Source organism: Phaenicophaeus curvirostris, chromosome 5 (genome assembly GCF_032191515.1).
Source record: "Phaenicophaeus curvirostris isolate KB17595 chromosome 5, BPBGC_Pcur_1.0, whole genome shotgun sequence".
NCBI lineage: Eukaryota > Metazoa > Chordata > Aves > Cuculiformes > Cuculidae > Phaenicophaeus > Phaenicophaeus curvirostris.
Window position 1 is genome coordinate 52,285,636 of NC_091396.1, and position 20,129 is coordinate 52,305,764.

General features: G+C 38.2%; 1 protein-coding gene across 1 annotated transcript; it reads left to right on the forward strand.

Moving 5' to 3' along the window:
- Nucleotides 1-1,467: 1,467 nt before the first annotated feature.
- Nucleotides 1,468-19,502, forward strand: GOLGA5 (golgin A5). Its single transcript, XM_069858661.1, has 13 exons — nucleotides 1,468-1,578; nucleotides 2,297-2,909; nucleotides 5,602-5,823; nucleotides 7,129-7,348; nucleotides 7,877-8,000; nucleotides 8,808-9,011; nucleotides 10,433-10,603; nucleotides 11,249-11,377; nucleotides 13,311-13,409; nucleotides 14,990-15,215; nucleotides 16,449-16,554; nucleotides 17,568-17,631; nucleotides 18,994-19,502. The coding sequence occupies exons 2-13, from the start codon at nucleotides 2,345-2,347 to the stop codon at nucleotides 19,072-19,074; spliced, it is 2,211 nt and encodes a 736-aa protein (XP_069714762.1). The 5' UTR covers nucleotides 1,468-1,578; nucleotides 2,297-2,344; the 3' UTR covers nucleotides 19,075-19,502.
- Nucleotides 19,503-20,129: the final 627 nt, after the last annotated feature.

A 20,129-nucleotide genomic window follows, 5' to 3' on the forward strand; every position in this document is an offset into this window, starting at 1 on the left:
TGTTACCATAGAGAACAAACATATGTGAAAGATTGCTGCAACAGGCTGAGCAGGAAGCTGGACATTAAAGCTTCTGATAAAAGGTTGTGCATCCAGGAGGTTAGAAGGACAGCTTTATACACTGCTGATTGTTGGGGTAGAGGGGTGGGATTATATCACATGATATCATACATCATTTATCATATCATATAGAATCATGGAATAGTTTGGGTTGGAAGGGACCTTAAAGATCATCCAGTTCCAACCCCCCTGCCATGGGCACGGACACTCCCCACTAGATCAGGCTGCCCAAGGCCCCATCCAACCTGGCCTTGAACACCTCCAGGGATGGGGCAGCCACAGCTTCCCTGGGCAACCTGTGCTAGTGCCTCACCACCCTCATAGTGAAGAAATTCTTCCTTATGTCTAGTCTAACTCTGCCCCTCTCTAGTTCATAGCCATTGTCCCTAGTCCTACCACTACAAGCCTTTGTGAACATCCTTCTCAGCTTTCTTGCAGCCCCTTCAGGTACTGTCCGGTCCCTACAAGGTCTCCTCGGAGCCTTCTCTTCTTCAGGATGAACAACCCCAACTCTCTCAGCCTGTCCGCCAGCCCTTGGATCATCTTTGTAGCCCTCCTCTGGACCCATTCCAACAGTTCCATATCCTTCTTATGTTGAGGGTTCCAGAACTGAACACAGTACTCCAGATGGGGTCTCACAAGAGAGGAATAGAGGGGCAGAATCACCTCCCTTGACCTGCTGGCCACGCTGTGTACTGAAATTGAGGATTGCCCTGAACCAGGTGTAGGACCTTGCACTTGGCCTTGTTGAACCTTGTGAGGTTCTCACAGGCCCACTTCTCTAGCCTGTCCAGGTCCCTCTGGATGACATCCCATCCTTCTTGTGTGGCAACTGCACCTCTCAGCTTGGTGTCATCTGCAGACTTGCTAATGGTGCACTCGATCGCGCTGTGAACATCGTTGATGAAGATATTAAACAGCACTGGGCCCAATACAGACCCCTGAGAGACACTAGTCATGGATCTCCATCCAGACTTCAAATCATATCTCATAGAATCATTTAGTCCGAAAAATACTATTTGAAAAAAAAAGCTACTAAAAAAACCCCCATGCTACTAGAGGGACATTCTGTCTAACTTTCAAAAAATACAGTTACTCGGATGAATACTTTAATCCACTTTAGCTTAAATGAAAATTTTCCACTTTCGTGACAGTAACTACTTTATCCATCGCTTTGGCCTAGAGCTGGAGCTCCCCCTGCCCTCACCAGGCAGAGCTGCGGGGAACACGAGCCCCAGGGGCAGCAGCCCTCGGAGCCAGGCGGGGCCTGAGCCGCGTCACGTGGAGAGGGCGGGGGCTAAGGCGAATCACGTGGAGGGGCGGGGCTTAAGGCGCCGTGTCACCCCCGCTGCTGCCGGGGTCTCTCGCGCGTGCGCGCCGGAAGGCGGCCACGTCTACCGGAAGTGGGGTCTGCGCCGCCGGGCCGGGCCGGGCCGGGCGCGGGGCCTCTCGGTGGCGGCAGCCGCGCGGCTCTCGTTCTTCACTCCTCCTTTACGACTCCCTTCGGGCTGGGAGGAGGTGAGGGCCGGCGGTGCTGAGTCTCCTGAGGTGCCGGCGAGTGGGGGCCGGGGACTGTAGCAGTGGGAAGTGAGGCGGGGGTGGCACCCCTGACATCCCCGTCCCCCCCGGCCTCTGCGCTTTCACCTTCCCGCCGTGGGTGTGCTCGGCCGAGGAGACACTCCTCCCTCCCCCCAGCCTGCCCGGGTGAAGGGGCCCTTCCCGAGAGGAGAAATAGATGCACACATCGCCTGAGTAGTTGCCCCCGGTGTTGGTGCCACGGGAAGGGACAGCAGGCTGCAAAGTATGTTAATGCGACTTTTCTCTGCTTGACACGGATTACAAATCTGCAGAGCAAACATATGTGGTTCTTTGGTTACCTGTTCCTGTAATGAACAGCTGGCCACTTCTCCAACTGGGTTTGATTTTGTCAGATGCAAGTAACTTTTCTGTTCTGTTATTGCAGATTGTCTAGCAGGCTAGATGCTCTGTCACAGGGGTTTATGCCAGAAACAGATAGAGTTGTCTTACAGTAAAGCTTTGGTTTTGTTTGTATTCGTCAGAAACTGATTTAGTTTGTTTCCATAAGTTGTCAAAACAGTGAAATACCAAGCTAGTAGGAGAAAAGTACTAAGATAATTATATCACTAATAAATTAACACAACAGTACTTTAGGTAACCCATATATCTTGTCTTATCAACACTAGTCTGATTTGTAATCATTTTATGTCTTTTGCAGCATATGTTCCTGAATTTTTAATGTTGTAGTTATCAACAAACATCCATCATGTCCTGGCTTGCTGATCTCGCTGGAAAGGCAGAGGATCTACTCAACAGAGTTGATCAAGGAGCTGCATCGGCTCTGAGCAAAAAAGACACAGCAAGCAGTACGGGTTATGATAATAAGAAATTAGATTCTGCCAATGAATATTCTGAATTGCACCAGCATACTGGAGAACCAAAATATCAGACGTTGTCCAAAGCAGCGTACATCTCCTCAGCAGCAGAAAATATTAAACATCAAAAGGCCACAATCCTAGCAGGAACAGCAAATGTTAAACCAGCGCGTAGGACACCCTCAGAGGTTGCTTCTCCAGCTGAAAGTACTTCCACACCCAGAGCTTCCTCACATTTTGTGAGAAGAAAAAAGTCTGAACCCGATGATGAGTTGCTATTTGATTTTCTCAACAGTTCACAGAAAGAGCCTAACGGGAGGATGGACTCAAAAAAAGAGAAGAACAAGGCACCTGCTCTTCAAAATCACTCTCGGACTTCAAGCATTAGTTCTGCATCTACCAGTACACAGAGTGCAAAAACTACTGAAGATAATTCCATCAGGAGCCAAAGCAATGGTAGTTAAATAGTATTGAACCTAGAGATATTTAAACCCAAGTATATATAGGGTAAGGCTAGGTAATAGATTTACTGTCACTTCATGAAATGTTTAGTTTTAATATGTCAGATGTGTGGAGTACAGCAGAGTACTTTACATTTTTTCCTCACTGAGATAATCATGGATACTATGCTAATTTGACAAGCTGCGTAATTAGTACTTAAATATTTTATGTTCTTGATCTACCTCATTGCTACTACTCACGCTGGCCTCCCTGAGTTGTGACCTAACCTTGCACCGGACCTCATGCATCTCCACATAAAAGCACAGGCGCTGCCGCATTTGTTGATTGCTCAGGGGCCGTTCCCTATTGTTGCCACGTAGGGATGAGTCACTTGCACCAGCTGATAGGCGGTGTTGGCTATTGCCCAGTGCACCATGTGAGCTTGTGTCTGTGCCACCTTGGAAGAAGCATAAGCTGTCAAATTTGCTTGTCTTTCCGAGTGGGAAGTTGGATGTGGGAAGGCTGTTGTAGAGCTACAGGCGTGAGAGGACTAGATAGGTGAAGCCTTTGGGTTTGCCAGAAGTAGTTCATTACTGCAGTTTAAATCCAGATACCTGAAAGAGGCTTCAGGCCAGATAGTCAAAAGCTGCGAAGTGTCAGGAGCTGTTCTCTATCAGACTGTCCAATCTACAGATAGTCTTTGCTGTTACTGGGCTACTTTGCTGTTGTTTAGTCATTTGAAGGAAATGGTTATATTATTTCTTAATAATGTAGTTTGAATAATTTATTATTTGATCGGTACGCTCAGCATGTTAATGCCTGTTTTTTTAGTGACTACAGTAAGTGTACTCAGGTGTAAAAAGAGTTCATTTCCAAAGATGTGAATATTTTTGTATTCTGAGTCTGTAACTTTTTAGTAGGGTTTAATGATAATAATAATTCAAATATGTTAGACCTGACTAACAAGGCTGTATGGCCTTGCTGATTGTGCTTAAGAAACAGTTTGTTATGCTCCATGTGGTCTGTTGAATTTTCTTCTGAGGGTTATTAAATGGAGTTTGCATCGTGGAGCTGCCAAATAAGGAAGCACGGGCAGCAGAGAGTTTGAGCTCACTGATTTCGAAGCTGGTTGTATAGGTACATCTGTGTCATTGGAATGTTCTGCATAGCATCTGTTGAAGTAGCTTATGATACAATAGCTGTAGGCAAAACAAATGAATGTTATCCTTCGTACGTCACTGTGGATATAATCTAATATGTACTACAAATGTCTGATTACTTGCTTCGTTAGCTTCATTAGTCTTATGTGTTTTCCAGACAAAGAAATGAGGATAGATTTGGAGATCGTGCAAATGAATCAAAAGGAAGGAAACAGTAGTTAGAATGGCTTAAATAGGAAAGGGGTTTGAAAAATGTGGAAGAAGTGTTGCTGTCATTGCTGCTACTTGCTGTTGTGGTGGTGTTCAGAATTACTACTCTGCCTCAGCTCCCTTGGTTTTGGGAGAAAGAGGCTATCGCAATGCTAACAAAGAAGGTGGGGCCGGTTAGCTGGTCACAAGGTGAAGTAAGTAACATGACAGCTAAGCTGCAGCCTTGCTTGGAATGACTTGCAGCCTGTCCCCCTGGATTTTCAGCAGTTACTCCTCTGGGACATACTAAATTCAAACGTAATATTGTTGGATCATCTGCTTATTTGCTTGTTGTGTGCTATGTTGTTTTATCTTAACACTGCTACAAAGCTTCCGACTATCTGTGTGCTGTGATCAAGACTTAGAGTGGATGTATTGATTCCACAGCAGTAGTTCAGGATGCTCTGTGTGTGTTTGTGCATGATGGAGAAAGGCTGCTGCTTCCTCCTTCCCTGCAAGGGGCTGTTGTTCAGTCTACTGCCGGGAGTTCCGTTGCTGTTCTCACTGAAGTTCTAAGATTATAAAAAAAGAATAAAAATCTATATTTTGCTTTCTGTAATCTAGAGAATTAGTTTATATTGGCAGAAAGCTTTTACCAGTTTGACAAAGTGTACCTACCTCAAATTTTTTCATTAGAAAAAGGTGCTTCAAATCACTGCAACTCACTTTCTAGTAGGAAAAGTGCTTTTGAAGGAATATTTTGAGAGAATTCTTAATGCAGAATTATCAGTAAGGTGATGTTTTGACTGAAATTATTCTTAAAGTGTGTTTTATATAAAGGTAACAAAAATACATAGCTGTATGGCTATATATTTAGAATTGATATCAAATTACTTAAGTATAGTCAAGTGCATAGATTCTTTTTTAAAACAAAATCTCCATCCTCAAAATCTTAATGTAGAAGTGGAATGAACTTGTACTAAAACTTCCCCTACTTAGGTTTTGTGTATATTTAATCTTTTCTGTAACTCTCTCAGCTTCTGAAGACATCTTGGCAGCATAGTCATAAAAAAGAACTAATGGTTTGAAATCCTAAAGTTGATATTAATGTAATAAGAAATTTTATAATTTGCATGTCTTGTGTTGCAGAATTAAGAAAAGTGCTGCATGATGTACGTGTACTGGTAATAGTCTTATTCTGTGTAAGTGGGAGAAGCAGGTCCTTATTCCATTTCAATATTAAGCTGGTTTGGTTGGAGCTTTTTTATATTATACATTTAATCGCTCATTGAGAACATGGAGTTGTTGTTTATATTATGGCAACTTACAAATACATCTGTTTGCATCTCTCTCTACAGAATCTCCAGACAGTTCAGACTCTGGACTGGAAGGACAAAGGGATGGTGTGAAGGACTCATCACCAAGTGCAGTAACTAATCCTACCCTTTTAGCTAATGATGATTTCAAATCACATGAGCTATCCAATCTTCGCCTGGAGAATCAGCTGCTGCGGAATGAAGTTCAGTCTTTAAATCAAGAAATGGCTTCATTAATTCAGAGGTCCAAAGAAACACAAGAAGGTACTGTGGTTTGGAAACTAAAGTGTAACATATTACTGTAACGCTAGTGAATTACTAAACAATGCTATTTATATGTCAGTGTTTGGTATTTATATTAAAATCTTCTTAGTTGTATTTGCCTGTATGACTTACGAAGCAAAATGATTCTTGGTTTCAAAGTAACGAGCTGGGAGAAGCTAAATTGCTTGTTCAGCTACAAAGATAACACAGATGTTAATTAAAATTATGTGATAAAGTTAGTTCAAAACCTTATATCTTATTAAAACACTGTTAGTAAATGTTACCAGTATTAAAATACTTACGCATTTTAACAGCTGTTGCAAAATACTTCTTTTTAATGGAGTAAATTCCTTTAAATACTTCAAAATCTGACTACTTTCTGGCTGTAGGCTACAACCTCTGATGCCAAAAACTGACAGTAAAAATCTAACATTTGTTATTTTTGTATGACTTCACCAGCTTTGTCAATGTCAAATGAAATGAAAAATATATAAAATGTGAATATAAATTAAACACTTAATAAAACATTGAACAAACTCCTGGTTTTAGGCATAAAACTAACAGAACATATTTTTCTCAAAGCAACTACGTCAGCAAGAGAATCTTGATTTCCACTGAAATTTAGTATGTGATATTTAGAATAATCATAGAATCATAGAATAACCAGGTTGGAAGAGACCCACCGGATCATCGAGTCCAACCATTCCTATCAAACACTAAACCGTGCCCCTTAGCACCTTGTCCACCCGTGCCTTAAACACCTCCAGGGAAGGGGACTCAACCACCTCCCTGGGCAGCCTGTTCCAGTGCCCAATGACCCTTTCTGTGAAGAATTTTTTCCTAATGTCCAGCCTGACCCTCCCCTGGTGGAGCTTGAGGCAATTCCCTCTTGTCCTGTTCCCCGTCACTTTGGTTAAAAACAGAAGCCTCTGTAGATATTTGGGTGTTGTTTAAACAGTAGTGTATTTTTCTACTGTTTTTTTTAGGTTGAACTTATTGCCACATTGACTTGAGATAAGTGCTTTATCCAGAGGTTTCCAAAGGCTTGCTTGCACAGCAGGGGTATTTGACATTAGGCCATTGCAAGGGGTGGGGCAGGTAAAATTTGTCATCTGCAGTCTGACACAGAATGGAATGCCTGTTTTGAGATCACCTGCAAAATGTTATTTTTATATCTTGGTAGCTCATAAACTTTTAGTATTACTTCAACTTGGTTGTATTTAATTTCTTTCTTTAACTAATACGATGTGTGCATCAACCTTTGTAATACCTGCTTTTATAAACAAGAAACATTTTGTTTTGTAGAATTGAACAAATCCCGGGAAAGGGTTGAGAAGTGCAATGTTGACCATTCAAAGAGTGACAGGATGGTTCGAGAACTTGGAGCTCGAGTTGATGATCTGACAGAAGCTGTTGCTGCCAAGGATTCCCAGCTGGCTGTGCTGAAAGTACGGTTGCAAGAAGCTGATCAGCTCTTACATGCTCGGACAGAAGCTTTGGAAGCATTGCAGAGTGAAAAATCACGGTACTTCACAACTCTGCAAATAGTAATAGGTTTGAAAATTTGAGGCAGATAGTTTAATTTCTTTAAAAACAAACTAATGGGAAAGGGGATTGTATCAAGATTATACATGAGGGCTCCAAGCCCATTTTATCATAGCTGGCAGTGGGAACAGGGTAAGTGAATATTAAGTAGGGGAAATTGGCACCTGATTATTGAAATCCATTTTGTATGATGTATTTATGTTTGTGTCAGAGACATGAAGCTGAAGATCTTGGGAAAAATGTTTCTGTCTTGAAAAATACATTTGATTATCCACAAATATAATTATTTTTCTGGCTTATCTCAGGATTGAGATTTGAATCTGCAATTGGATACTCCAGAATATAGGTCAAGGAGGGGCTACGTGAGTCGTGGACTAGAGCCTCACACCTGTAGCCAGCCATATTCAATAACTTACTTGGGTACATTTTCAGGTGGTCATATTTCTGCCTGAAAATCAATCACACTAAGTTTCTTCATTGTCAATTAATATGTATATTGCTTTTTCAGGATAATACAAGACCACAGTGAAGGGAGCAGTTTGCAAAATCAAGCCCTACAAACTCTCCAAGAGAGGCTGCGTGATGCAGACTCTGCACTCAAGCGAGAGCAAGAAAGTTACAAGCAAATGCAGGTTAGATGTCAAGAACAAGGAAGAGTTTCCAACTCTGCCTTTGAGTTCAGATCTGTGAGGTTCCAGCTGCTCTCTCTTCCCCCCAATTTCTGTTCCTGTTCAGAGTACTGACTGATTGGAAGGATGTGCTGTCTGCTGCACTAAATGTCTGTGTGATGGTAGTGGACCTTTTATTTTAAAAGCTTTGTGATTTAAAGTTTGTGAAGATTAATATTAACAATTTTTACTGAGGTTTTTTTATGCCAACTTTAATGTTAGAACATGTTTTAAAGCCAAATCAGTAATCAATTTGATTTTCCGTGCTATCATGTTACATAACAAATTGTTACAAAATTTTAATATGTAATCTTAAGAATATTAGGCTGGACAGTCACTTCTGTGGTAAAGATGTGAGTATATCATTGGTAGACACTGCTTTCCAAACTTAGCTTGGCCTTTGTTACGTATAGTAGAATCTCTGAAAATCTTAATCGGTGTCTTATTTTCATGTTGTTAAAAAAACAGCAGACTGCGTTTGATAATTTTTTTGGAGGGGAAAGGTTGCTTTTTGTTTACCAAAGAAATGTAAATAATAGGAAGACCTATTTCTAGTGAGGAAAAGAAATGTGTATTTTTTCTGATGTAACTTAGCACTTGCTTAAGCAGGCAACATTTCTTTCCCTGTAGCACTAATGCATATTTAGGTTTGAGGTGGTAGATGTGAAGTGGTGTTTCAGGTGTAGTTGCTTTTAAGGTTTCTTTTTTCCTTTCTAGGTTAAAGTTGAGACTGTGTTTAAACACAAAGTATTGTTTCTTTATTGCTAATAGAATGAGTTTGCAGCTCGTCTAAGTAAAATGGAAGCAGAACGTCAGAACTTGGCAGAAGGGATAACTGTAGCAGAAAGAAAGTATTTAGATGAGAAGAGGCGAGCTGATGAGCTTCAACAGCAAGTCAAAGTAACTAAAAACCACCTAGAATCTGCAAAACAGGAGCTGGCAGACTACAAACAGAAAGCTACTCGCATACTCCAAGTAAGCATTTCTGTATTGATTTGTACGCTTAAATTTTTCAGGTGTTATGCTTCAAGTAATCTGTGGGGTTTTTTTCATGTGACCTGTAATATATTTTGGGGCATATCTGTAATCATAACCATACAGAACAGCTGCCAGTATTTTGTAAATTTAAGTTTATAGACTAAGTAATTGAAATGGAAGTTCAGCTCCTGAATTTTAGAAGAAAAATCTGAGTGAACCATTGCACTTATTGTGCCACATCTGTCACATTTGTGTTCCACATTCAGGAGTCCAGTCTTAGGCAGACAGAGAAATAGATGTAACCTACGATTTGTTCCACACTCAGCGTTCTTGAATCAAGAATACTGCTCTCTTCTGCTTAAGGCTGAGGCAAAGCATATAATGGATACTTACGTGTGAACAGATGAAAATATTTGTATATATTCTGAAAGTCTGCATGTGAGCAGCACTACATGAACACTGGCAAAATTAATATTTTGTGCAGAGTTCTATGCTACTTAAGTTGTCAAAGATATCAAATCCAGATGTGGTCAATTTGAGTCGTGTTAATAAGACTTAGCAAAATGTTGAAGATAAAGGTGTCTGTTTAGAATAATTAATTTACTCTGATATCCAAGGACAGGTTTTAAAATCACTTTATAAATATGAGAAGCGTGAGATCACAAATTGGCGTCAAGCTAACATTAAGTTGACTCTGAATAAATTGGTCCTTGCTCTTTCTCAGAAGAGTTATTGTCTTTTTTGGCTCTTATTTGTCTTTGTTAACAGGTGAAAGGATGGACTAAAAGCTGGTCAGTTTTGTCTTTAGTGTCTGTTAGTGCCTTCTCTCTTTATGGTAGCTGGAAATCCAAAATTTTTATTCATGGTATGTTTAACATTCAGGCACTTCTAAAGAGAAAAGCTGTACTCTTCATCAGATGACACATGCTTTCAGTAAATCCAGTCTCATGGAATACAGGAAGTCAGAAAAATGATCAGTAGGGAAGTGTTTTCATTTTAAAATGTGTAAGGTCATTATTAATGTGGCTAAAAACTTCTCATAAGTAACAAATGGGTAGGGCAAGAGGAAACGGCCTCAAGTTGTGCCAGGGGACCCTTCACTGAAAGGGTTGTCAAGCACTGGAAGAGGCTGCCCAGGGCAGTGGTTGGGTCACCATCCCTGGTGCTGTTTAAAAGATATGTAGATGTGGCACTTGGGGACATGATTTAGTCATGGACTTGGCAGTGCTAGGTTTATGGGCAGAGTCAGTCTTAAAGATCTTTTCCAACCAAATGACTGTATGATCCTAAAAGAACAGGCAAAACAGTTCTTTTACTGTATATCTGTAATTGAATTTTAAAGCAAAGTAATTTTGGCATATTCTAGTTAAGCACTTGTTAAATACTGCAATAAATTATATATTTATTTATTATTTCAGTCTAAAGAAAAGTTGATAAACAGCTTAAAAGAAGGCTCTGGTATTGAAGGCCTGGATAGCAATACTGCAAGCACAATGGAACTAGAAGAACTGAGACATGAACGAGACACTCAGAGAGAAGAAATACAAAAACTAATGGGGCAGATACAACAGATGAGAACAGAGCTCCAGGTAGCTATGATTATAAACGCATGTATTTGTAGTTAACTGTACACAAAGAACTGTTTCCTTATATACTTTAGGGCTGTTGTTTCTAGTGTTTATTTGACCTAATATTAAAATAAGCCAGCTTTTGGCTCAGGGTAAGGCAAGGCAAGTGCTTATTGATAACCAATTCATTTCCATGTTCTCTCTCACCACTTCAGCTTGTGGTGGGAAGAATACTATAGATACCACTTCTCTCTTCTCTTGCTGCTGTGTGCTTCTGTAGAGGGAAACATTTCTTTCAAACAAGTGTGTTGATTTCTGTAGACCTCACCTGTATCCTTCGCTGCAAGGGCTACTAATCCTCAAAGACACTGTAATCAGAGTCATCTGCTGTCTTAATTGCCTCAACCCAGCAGTTGCATGCAAGCCTACTTTACACAGTCATAGCCTGTGTAAAGGCTCATGTTCACAAAATGCATTTATTTTATTATTATGTTAATATTACTATGATATTTGGTCATTTTATACAGAATATTTCCATTCAGCATGCACTCACCTTCATTTTCCTTTGTAGACTATTGCAGATAGAACTTTTTTTTGCTGTTGCGGATGACAAATTGCAGTATTGTTTAAATGTTAGTGAAATGGTAACATTTCTGTCCATTTCAGGATATGGAGACTCAGCAGGTAAGTGAAGCCGAGTCAGTGCGAGAGCAGTTTCAAGACCTACAGGACCAAATAGCAGCACATAAAACGGCCAAGCAAGAGACAGAAGCTGAACTAGAACGACTTAAACAGGTAAGGAGTTCTGGAAAGCTGACTGTTCTTATTTTAGGCCTCTTGTGGCATCATCACTAAAGCATTTGGCTTAAGAAAGTGCAGTGCACTTTTGCAGTGTTATGGTTATTTTTTTGTCTAGTATTCCAAAGAAATTCCCAAAAGCTTAATGCATGCCACTAGGCCAAACAAAGCACAGTCAAGACTAAGCAATAGACAGGGCCTTCTGAATACTCCTGATAAACAGAGCTCCCATTGATGTATTAAAGATTACGCCCTAGGGTTTTGGGTTTTCTTAATTGAAAAATTACCCTAGGGAGTGCACAGAATTGGTCATGATCTTAATTTTTATTCAGCTGAGGAAGAATCAAACGATAGGAATATAGTAACATTTGTAACTGTTGTCTATGTTAGGAAACTCAAAAACTAAAAATGGTTGCTGTGGCACTTCCTGTGCTCAATTACTGTAAGATTCAGCTTGTTATTGTAGTACCAATTAATAGATTAAAAAAAATTTTTTTTAATCCACTTGTTACTAAGTTCTGAATCTAAATGCTTTTACTTCCAAACTGCTCTGTAAAACAAATTGCTGGTATTATGTCACTGTCATCTTTTTAAGCAGACTTCCCCTTGATTTAAGCAGTTCTGTGCTAAAAAGAGGTTAAAAAAAGCAAACTCATGTTTCATGTGAACAAACTTATTATTCAGTAGAAATTGGACAAGTCCTTTGCACCCTATTAAAAAAATTCTCAATAAGCAAAAGCTCATGTAAAGTGTATTATTAATGAGGAGAGCCAGAGAATACACTATATCTGCTAGGAACAATTTATCTTATGAGATTATTTGTCCTTCCAGAAATTACATTTTAATGAGATGCTAGCAGCTTGAACTAATTAAAAGGCAGAAGTCAAAGTGTACTCTTGATGGGTAGCTGATGTTTATTATAGCAAAGCAGATGGTAGATTGTACTTTGTTACTGCTGCCCTTTTAAATCAATACTACATGTAGAAAAAGCGAGGTGAACTTAAAAAAGGCAATATCAGTTATTACAGAAATTGAAGTATTCCTTCTGATGAAACACGTTTATATGTGCTTTTAGACTAATTGTGTGCATTAGTACTTAGCACAGTTACAGTCTGTTCTGTCAGGAAATTCCTTTGACCATGTTTCTGAGACTGAAGATGGAAAATAAGTAGAAATTATTCCTTGTACATCTGTTGGTTTGAAGGGAGAACAGAATTATTTGTTTTCTGTAACAACTGGCAGCTGAAGTAAGACAGTCTTCAAATCACTGTATCAATTTAAAACGTAAGCATGACAGGTATTTAAGTGAGAGTTGAAATAGCTGCTAAATCATGGTAGTAACAAAACGTATGATTAGATTTGCTGTTCAGTAAGTTGTCCCTTATTAATATTCCTTCTCCTTTCACATATGTTATGTTAATTAATCCTGAACTTTCAAGGGAGATCTGTGTCATGTAAAATGATAGCTAAATAAGAAAAGGGTTTTTAAACACTTTTACAAAATGATATCTAAAGTTGATGGGTTTATTTTGGGAATACGGTTCCCCCCCTTCAGATATTTCCTAATGGTTTAAGTTACATTATCGATGTCATTTGAAGATAACAATGTAACAAACTGTGAGTGTTTAAGGAAGATAAATAGTGGTTCAAATGAAATTGTATGACTCCTAGTAAACTAGTCTGGATTAATATTTTTATTGGGTAAGTCTTCACAAAAGAGTTTAGTAGGTCTCTAGAGGTGGTGTAGGTTGTGTCTTCATGTTCAGTGCTCTTTCCCCCTGCCCCTCATTCTAGCCAGACATTTAACTAATATTAAATTTTTGTTTATTTTTGATTGCAGCATATTGCTCTGTTGTTTCTACTGTGAAACTCCAGATAGAATGTCTCAAAATACTTGTATGTATAAGATCTTGTATTTGTGATGTTATAGGAACTCCATTATACTGAAGAAGAATTGTATCGAACTAAGAATACTTTGCAAAGCAGAATAAAAGACAGAGAGGAAGAAATTCAGAAGCTCAGAAATCAGGTACTGTGTGTGTATAGAAAATAACTTTATCACCTTGAATGATGAAAACAGTGGTGAGAACTTGTAATATGATTAAATTGTACAAAAGAAACAAAGGCTCTACTAATGAGTTACAGTGTACTTGTTTTCAATACAGAGTAGAATTTTGAGCAGAGGGAATTCAAGAAGGGAACCATGAAGTAGTAATAGCCTAATTTATAATTGCGTGGGCTTTTGCCTTCAGGGGGAAAAAAACCCAAGCTGTGTCCCATCTAGATCTGATGGGGTGGTGCTGGGTCAACATTCTTTTTGAAAACTAAAATGAGGCATTGGCTTATTAGGTCATCACAATTTCTACAAAGGTCCTCTTAACTAGGCTTAAGAACATAAACAATGTCCTACAGACTCAGTGATCCATCTAGCCCACTGCTGTATCTTTGACAGTGGGAATGCTTGTGAGCCTGTCCACTTTCTTCACTCCCTTGTGCTCACTCTGCATCAGCAGTTGAGTTAGGGACATTAGTGTTTAAGTCTCTAGTAAGTCTCACCAGACCTATTTTTCCCTGCATCAGTCTAACCCTTTTTGAACCTTCTGATACTTGCAAACCCTTTTCTTGAGCAGCATGAAGGCATAGGCTTCATTTTGTGTAAATTACCTTAGTATAATGAAAAGTAGTCTGTATAGAGAAATTGATGGTCTAGAGTCAACTATGGTCAGTTATAGTATTAGTTATAGTATTAAAGGTTTAGAAATTGTTGTGCTGTCATACAAATTTTTTGAGCCTATTGGCAGATGATTTTTCTGGCAATGCCAGTTTTAGGACTACGGGCACCTGCCCTGGTGCATTGCATCCAGTTTGTATTTGTGACACCTCACTTCCTCTGCTTCCAGCTGATTCTGTTTTTTCCTCTTTGAAGCTACATCTCTGTAGCATATGATGCTGCAAGTGGCTGAGGTCCGAGACTATTTTGAATAGATGAGCTACTACACACATGGCTAACTTGGAGAATGCCATTTGCTTTAAATATTTTCTGGAAGTTGAATTACATGATCTATGTCTTCATTGCTGTCCTTGCTGTGTCTGTTAGCTAGTAGAGTCATGTTTCATGCCTCAGTGCTCCTCAGTTCTTCTGCAACACATACTGTATTTTCACCACTATTTTCAAGCTTTTCTGTAGAATGGCATCAGGTTCTCCCTGTTGACACAGAGTTTTCCCTTCCTCTCGTGAAAACTTTTTATATACTCAGTTGTTTTGTGAAGTTGCAAGTATGATAGCCAATCTTGCTATTGTCATTCTTGCCATTTAAACTCAATTCTGATGCATAGCGTTGATTTCTGTGGTCAAATGATTATACAGAAATGTTCATATGATTATTGGTGGAAAACATGAATACGTTTTAACAGATTCTTGTGTTTCCTAAAATCTTGTTTAAACAATTGTCGAAATTAAGTTTCTTCTCATTCACAATCATTTTGCTAGTAGTATCCCATGACAATTCCATGATCAGGTAATGTGCTTTTTTGTTAAGAATTCTGTAATATGCTGGTTGGTCAGATTTGGAGCTTTTTCTGATTTTCTTTCTTTGCTTTGTTTTTTAGCTCACAAACAAGGCACTAAGTAGTAGTAGTCAGACAGAATTAGAAAATCGGCTTCACCAGCTGACAGAAACACTAATTCAGAAGCAAACGATGTTAGAAAGCCTAAGCACAGAGAAAAACTCACTTGTCTATCAACTGGAACGACTTGAGCAACAGCTGAAGGCAATCCAAGGCACTAGTACTAATGGACCTTCCATTAATATGACAGGAATTGACAGTGCTGAAGGTAAAGAAATGTAAAACTTAAGCCTTGCTTTTCTGTAGTTCAGGCTTTTAAGTTTCCTAGTGCCTGCCCCGAAAGTCTGAGTTTATAAGGAAGAAAAAAGATGTAAATATGCAGCTTATGCCAGAGACCTTGTCAACAGCAGCCACTATCATAAAAAATAGTTAAGTAACAGGTCCTTTTTTGGGTAAGTGACTTTAAGTAAACTTAATAAAGCCAATTTAATCTTTAATTCTCAATACTGTGACACTTTTGGCACAATTGTATTTACAAAGCCTGTCAGGTGCAAATAAATCTGTCGTTTGTGGTTTAAACGGAATGTCAGAAGCAGGATACAGGTATTCTCTTATAAACAGGGTTTGGGAGGTGAGCAAGAATGAGTTTCTTCCTTTTGAGAGTTGATTGAGAATTCTGGTTGAAATCAGTTTCCTCCTTGCTTTTTATTTGTCTTGAAAAGCAACTCAAAATATGGTGGTTCTGCTGAGGTGGGTTTGTCTGTACTGTGTAGCAGTCATCCTGTATCTCTAGGAGAACCTCAGCAGTTGATCCATGGCTTTGAGATACTTCATTTCAAAGACAAAATTTGCAGTTTTGTATTCGTGGTGAGTAACTTCAAAAGCAATGGACAATTACCAAGAGCTGTAAAATAGATTATTTCTCTGCTTATGAAAGACTTTTAAAGACATAAGGCAAGAGAACTAGCAAATTTGAAATATATTTCCTTTTGGCTTTTATTTTTTTAACTTTATTAAGCTTAATTTTATGATAACATCTGAGACTTTTTTTAAAATAAAGTTGATACCTAGTAAAAATGTAAGTAATTTAGAAATTTTCGGAATATTCAAGTTAGTATCAGAAATGCTATCAAAGTTTTACTGTATGAGAAAGTAAAGCAAATGTAGAAATTCTGGGCATCAAACTCATAATTTTATACACCTAATAATAGTTATTGCATGATATAAGTGAATATTGATGTCCATCTAGTGAACTAAAATTTTAAAAATATGCTAAGTTGAAGAAGCATTTGACTTGACTATAAGTTTTTAAGTTTATTAAGAATTCTTCCCCAAAACACACTCCTCTGCACCCAGGAAAATGGCACTCACAGGTTAGATTAATCAATGTGTTTGTATTATTTTTATATATATTTGTTATACATTATAAATTTATTACACTTAAACCATCTTAGCTGATTTTAAACTAATGAGGTTTTTCCTTTTTCCCCTCTTCAAATAGGTGCTCGTATGCGTAATGTTCCTGTTCTGTTTAGTGATGTGGACACTAATATGGCAGGAATGTATGGGAGAGTTCGCAAAGCTGCCAGTAGTATAGATCAGTTTAGGTAAGTGTCCTAAAGGAACATGTTTTGTAATTGCTGGAATCCTTTCACAGTTGTCAAGTGGCACACCTTCTGTTTTGAATTGCTTTTATGAAAGTAAAAGGGAAAAAATGAAGTTAATATAGTAAATACAGCATAAATTACTAAATATTGATCTTGTTCACTTGTGCTTTCCTATGATATTATATACTTGGGCTTTTGCAAATTATAGTCAATTATTTAAATAACACTTGGAAAATTTTTTTCAAGAGAATCACTAAACTATGTAGTAGAATACCTAGCCTTTTTCATCACTACCTTATACCTTTTTCACTTTAAGAGGTTTTGACTGTGTCTGTGATGAATACCATATGAGTCTATTCATGGGAAAGTATCGTACGTGTTCTTTTACTCCTGTTCAGGCAACCTGAATACAGGGTTCTGAGTTCTGACCCAGTGCAGCTGTTTGCCTTGAAAGATAATCTGCTGGAGAAATTAGTAAATAAAAATCACTCTGGATCCAGCAAAAGACTTGTCTTGATCCCTTTTCTGAACATCTAGGTTAATTTTCAATATTAACAACAAAGGTCTGCTCCAAAACTTGAACAAAATACCATTAGGAAACAAAATTAGGTCATACTTTTTAATCCTTTCACAGCAAGATACCTTGATAGAATGTCTTTTCTGCTTGTGTAGTACTTTAATTTCATTGTGAAGTATGTCAGGAAATACACAGCGTATTTGTGAGTTTTAAAGTACCGCTACAACTCCTGAGTCTCAGCTCTTTTTCAAAACCTCTGAGCCTAGCATGGAATAAAAAAAAAAACAAAAAAACCAGAGGGAGAATGTTTTATGGTTTGAATTCTGGATTTTCTCTCTCTGTTAATGTCTTGAATACATGAAGTAAAAATTCAAATCAGAAGTACAGCTGTGCGTATAACATCAGCTGATATTCATGAGTTTTTGATGGTTGAGATCAGGGGAATATGGATTTATTGCTAAGAGTTAACTTGTGTGTTTTATTTTGTCTTGTGTAGCATTCGGCTGGGAATCTTTCTAAGGCGGTATCCCATAGCAAGAGTCTTTGTAATCATTTACATGGTGAGTAAGCTTTCTTCAAAGTAAATTTAATGCAAGATTTCTATTGCCAGTTTACATAATACCTTTAAATTGTAACATATTTTATGTTCAAAAGGGAATATAATTAAGGGTAACAACTTACTACAACTTTTTGTAAAGCACGCCAACAGTGTTTTTGTATCAGTGTTTTGGAGTCATGTTGCTCGGCAATTTTCATTTTTTTCCTAGGAATTCATAGTATAGTAGTCTAAAAAGGCAGTTAAACAACTGTCTTTTAAAGATTGTAAAAGTTGAATTTCGGTACTCATGCTAAGCTTAACCAACCACACCTGCATGCACTACGTTGAGGAAAATTACATTACTTCATGGCTTTTTTAATATTTGGCATTTCATTTTTTGTTCAGTGACCAACAATCACACTGCTCTAGAAGCTGAAAAAATATCAAGACAAGTTTTTTGTTTGCTAGGCTTAAACAAATAGTAAAAAATTGTTCATCCGTGCCAGGTGAGATGGTCAGTCTTGCAAATGATAAAAATTGAATCCCTCTGTTTTCCACTAGAGGGCAGATGTCTGTCAGTTTAAGTGACCCATGGTAAGGTAGGCGTAATATAGAGCAGACAGGCATGGATGAATAAAGGAAATTACATTTTGCCCTTGCAATTGCTTCTTCCAGCCTGTCAAGTCCTGGAAGGAACAGGGTTATTTAATCCTAACCTCTCTCTTTCTTCTTATTCATGACTTAGAATTATCAATATATGAATAAAATGCTTTGTACCACAATAACAGAAATGCAGCTTATATGTTCTGTTGGTTATCTCCCTTGTTGCACCCCCAGCAACTTCTATTCTAATTGGATAATTTCAGCCAAATTTGAATGAGAATTAATATTCCTAAAATGTTCATAAAAATCCCCCAAATTGGTGCTTATGGTAAGGAGAAGGAAAGCAGAACTCAGCTGTTTTACAGAGTCTGGTATCCACCAGTTGGCATGGGAGCAGTGGTTTACCAGTCACTCGAGGCAGATCACATAATGTGCTGTCTGTGGGCTGGGAACTGGATATTGAAGCGAATGACTGAAGTTACTGGGTGTTGGAGGAAAAGAGAAGCCAGAAAACAAATTTGTAGGCAACCAGTCTGCTTTTTTTTGCTGTTTATGTAAAGTCTTTAGCTTTCTACAGTTGTCTTCTTCAGAATCTGACACAGTATTTCATGGTGCAAAGAAGAATGCTTTTTTTAGGAGTATCTGAATAACAGGAAAAATATTTAATAAAAATATTTCTACAAAACTAGGCTTTATTAGCTCTCACTGGGAGCTCTCATGTTTACTGCTGCTGCAAACAATGATTGCCAGTGCTGATAAGTTAATTATTTTCTTTTCCCAGGCATTACTTCATCTCTGGGTCATGATTGTTCTACTTACCTACACCCCAGAAATGCATCATGACAGTCCCAGTGGCCAATAGACTGAGACAGGACCGTATGCTGTGCTAAAGTAATTTGGACTGGCAGCATCTCTGGAGTAGTCAGTCCTGAAATATCAGCAAGCTTTTCCTCATGGTGGTTAAAGAGAATGAAAACCACCATGCCTGATTTGTCACTACTTTTCGAATACATGTATAATGCTGTGTAGCTTTTTCAATTTACCAAAAAGAGCATCACTTTCCTGGAGAAATAAAGCTATGAAGTTAAGCTATGGTTAGCCTTTACATTTTACGTAGACCTTCTGGTGGCTGGTATAAAAGATAAGGCTTGCACCTACAGAGAAATGCAAAGATTCCTTAAATTAGAGATACATATGGTACAAGTTATTTTGGATCATACTGGTTGTGGGCTGTGGTCAGTTAATAGACTATACTTAGCAATTTAAATAAACCTTATTCTTTCTGATTTCTTTCAGTCTGCTTTTGCACTTCTGTTTTTAACTTTGTAAATAATAGGCTTCCTAACATGTTAACCTGAAAAAAGGACAATGGATTGGTGCAATATCTTTTTGTAAATAAGTTTAAAAATAAAATATTATACATTCTTAGCTTTGTACTTCTAGTGCAATAGATGTATCTTCCCTGCTAGCTCAATAGTGGGGCTTCCTGTTTAAAGGCTGGTATTTTAGCTTTATTAGCGAGTGAGAGAGAGGGTTTGGGGAAAGGTGGCTCAAACTCTGTAGAAATAATAGTGTTTCTTTTTGCACCTGAAATTTATATTTTTTAACTGCATTTTCTTACACCTTTCTCATTACTGTGTGTCTTAATCAGATCTTTTATTCACTGAAATATTTATTTTCTAAAGCTATGAGTGGGTAGTCAAAACTGTTTCTATACAAAAATTTATCAAAACACTGAAAAATTCTCATGTCTTAAACACATGCCAAATAAACTAACAAACAAACCTTATCAAATATTGTAAAACCCATAACACCAAACCTACTGTAATAGTTCTATTGTTAGACATTGACAATCTGTAGTTATGAATTATCAGTACACAATAATGCAAGGTCACTTTCTTTTCCAAAGAAATTTCT

Coding starts and splice junctions, on each gene's coding strand:
- GOLGA5 (XM_069858661.1), top strand. CDS start 2,345: ATGTCCTGGCTTGCTGATCTCGCTGGAAAGGCAGAGGATCTACTCAAC. Junction 5,824..7,128: donor GTCCAAAGAAACACAAGAAG/GTACTGTGGTTT, acceptor TTTGTTTTGTAG/AATTGAACAAATCCCGGGAA. Junction 11,378..13,310: donor AACTAGAACGACTTAAACAG/GTAAGGAGTTCT, acceptor GTGATGTTATAG/GAACTCCATTATACTGAAGA.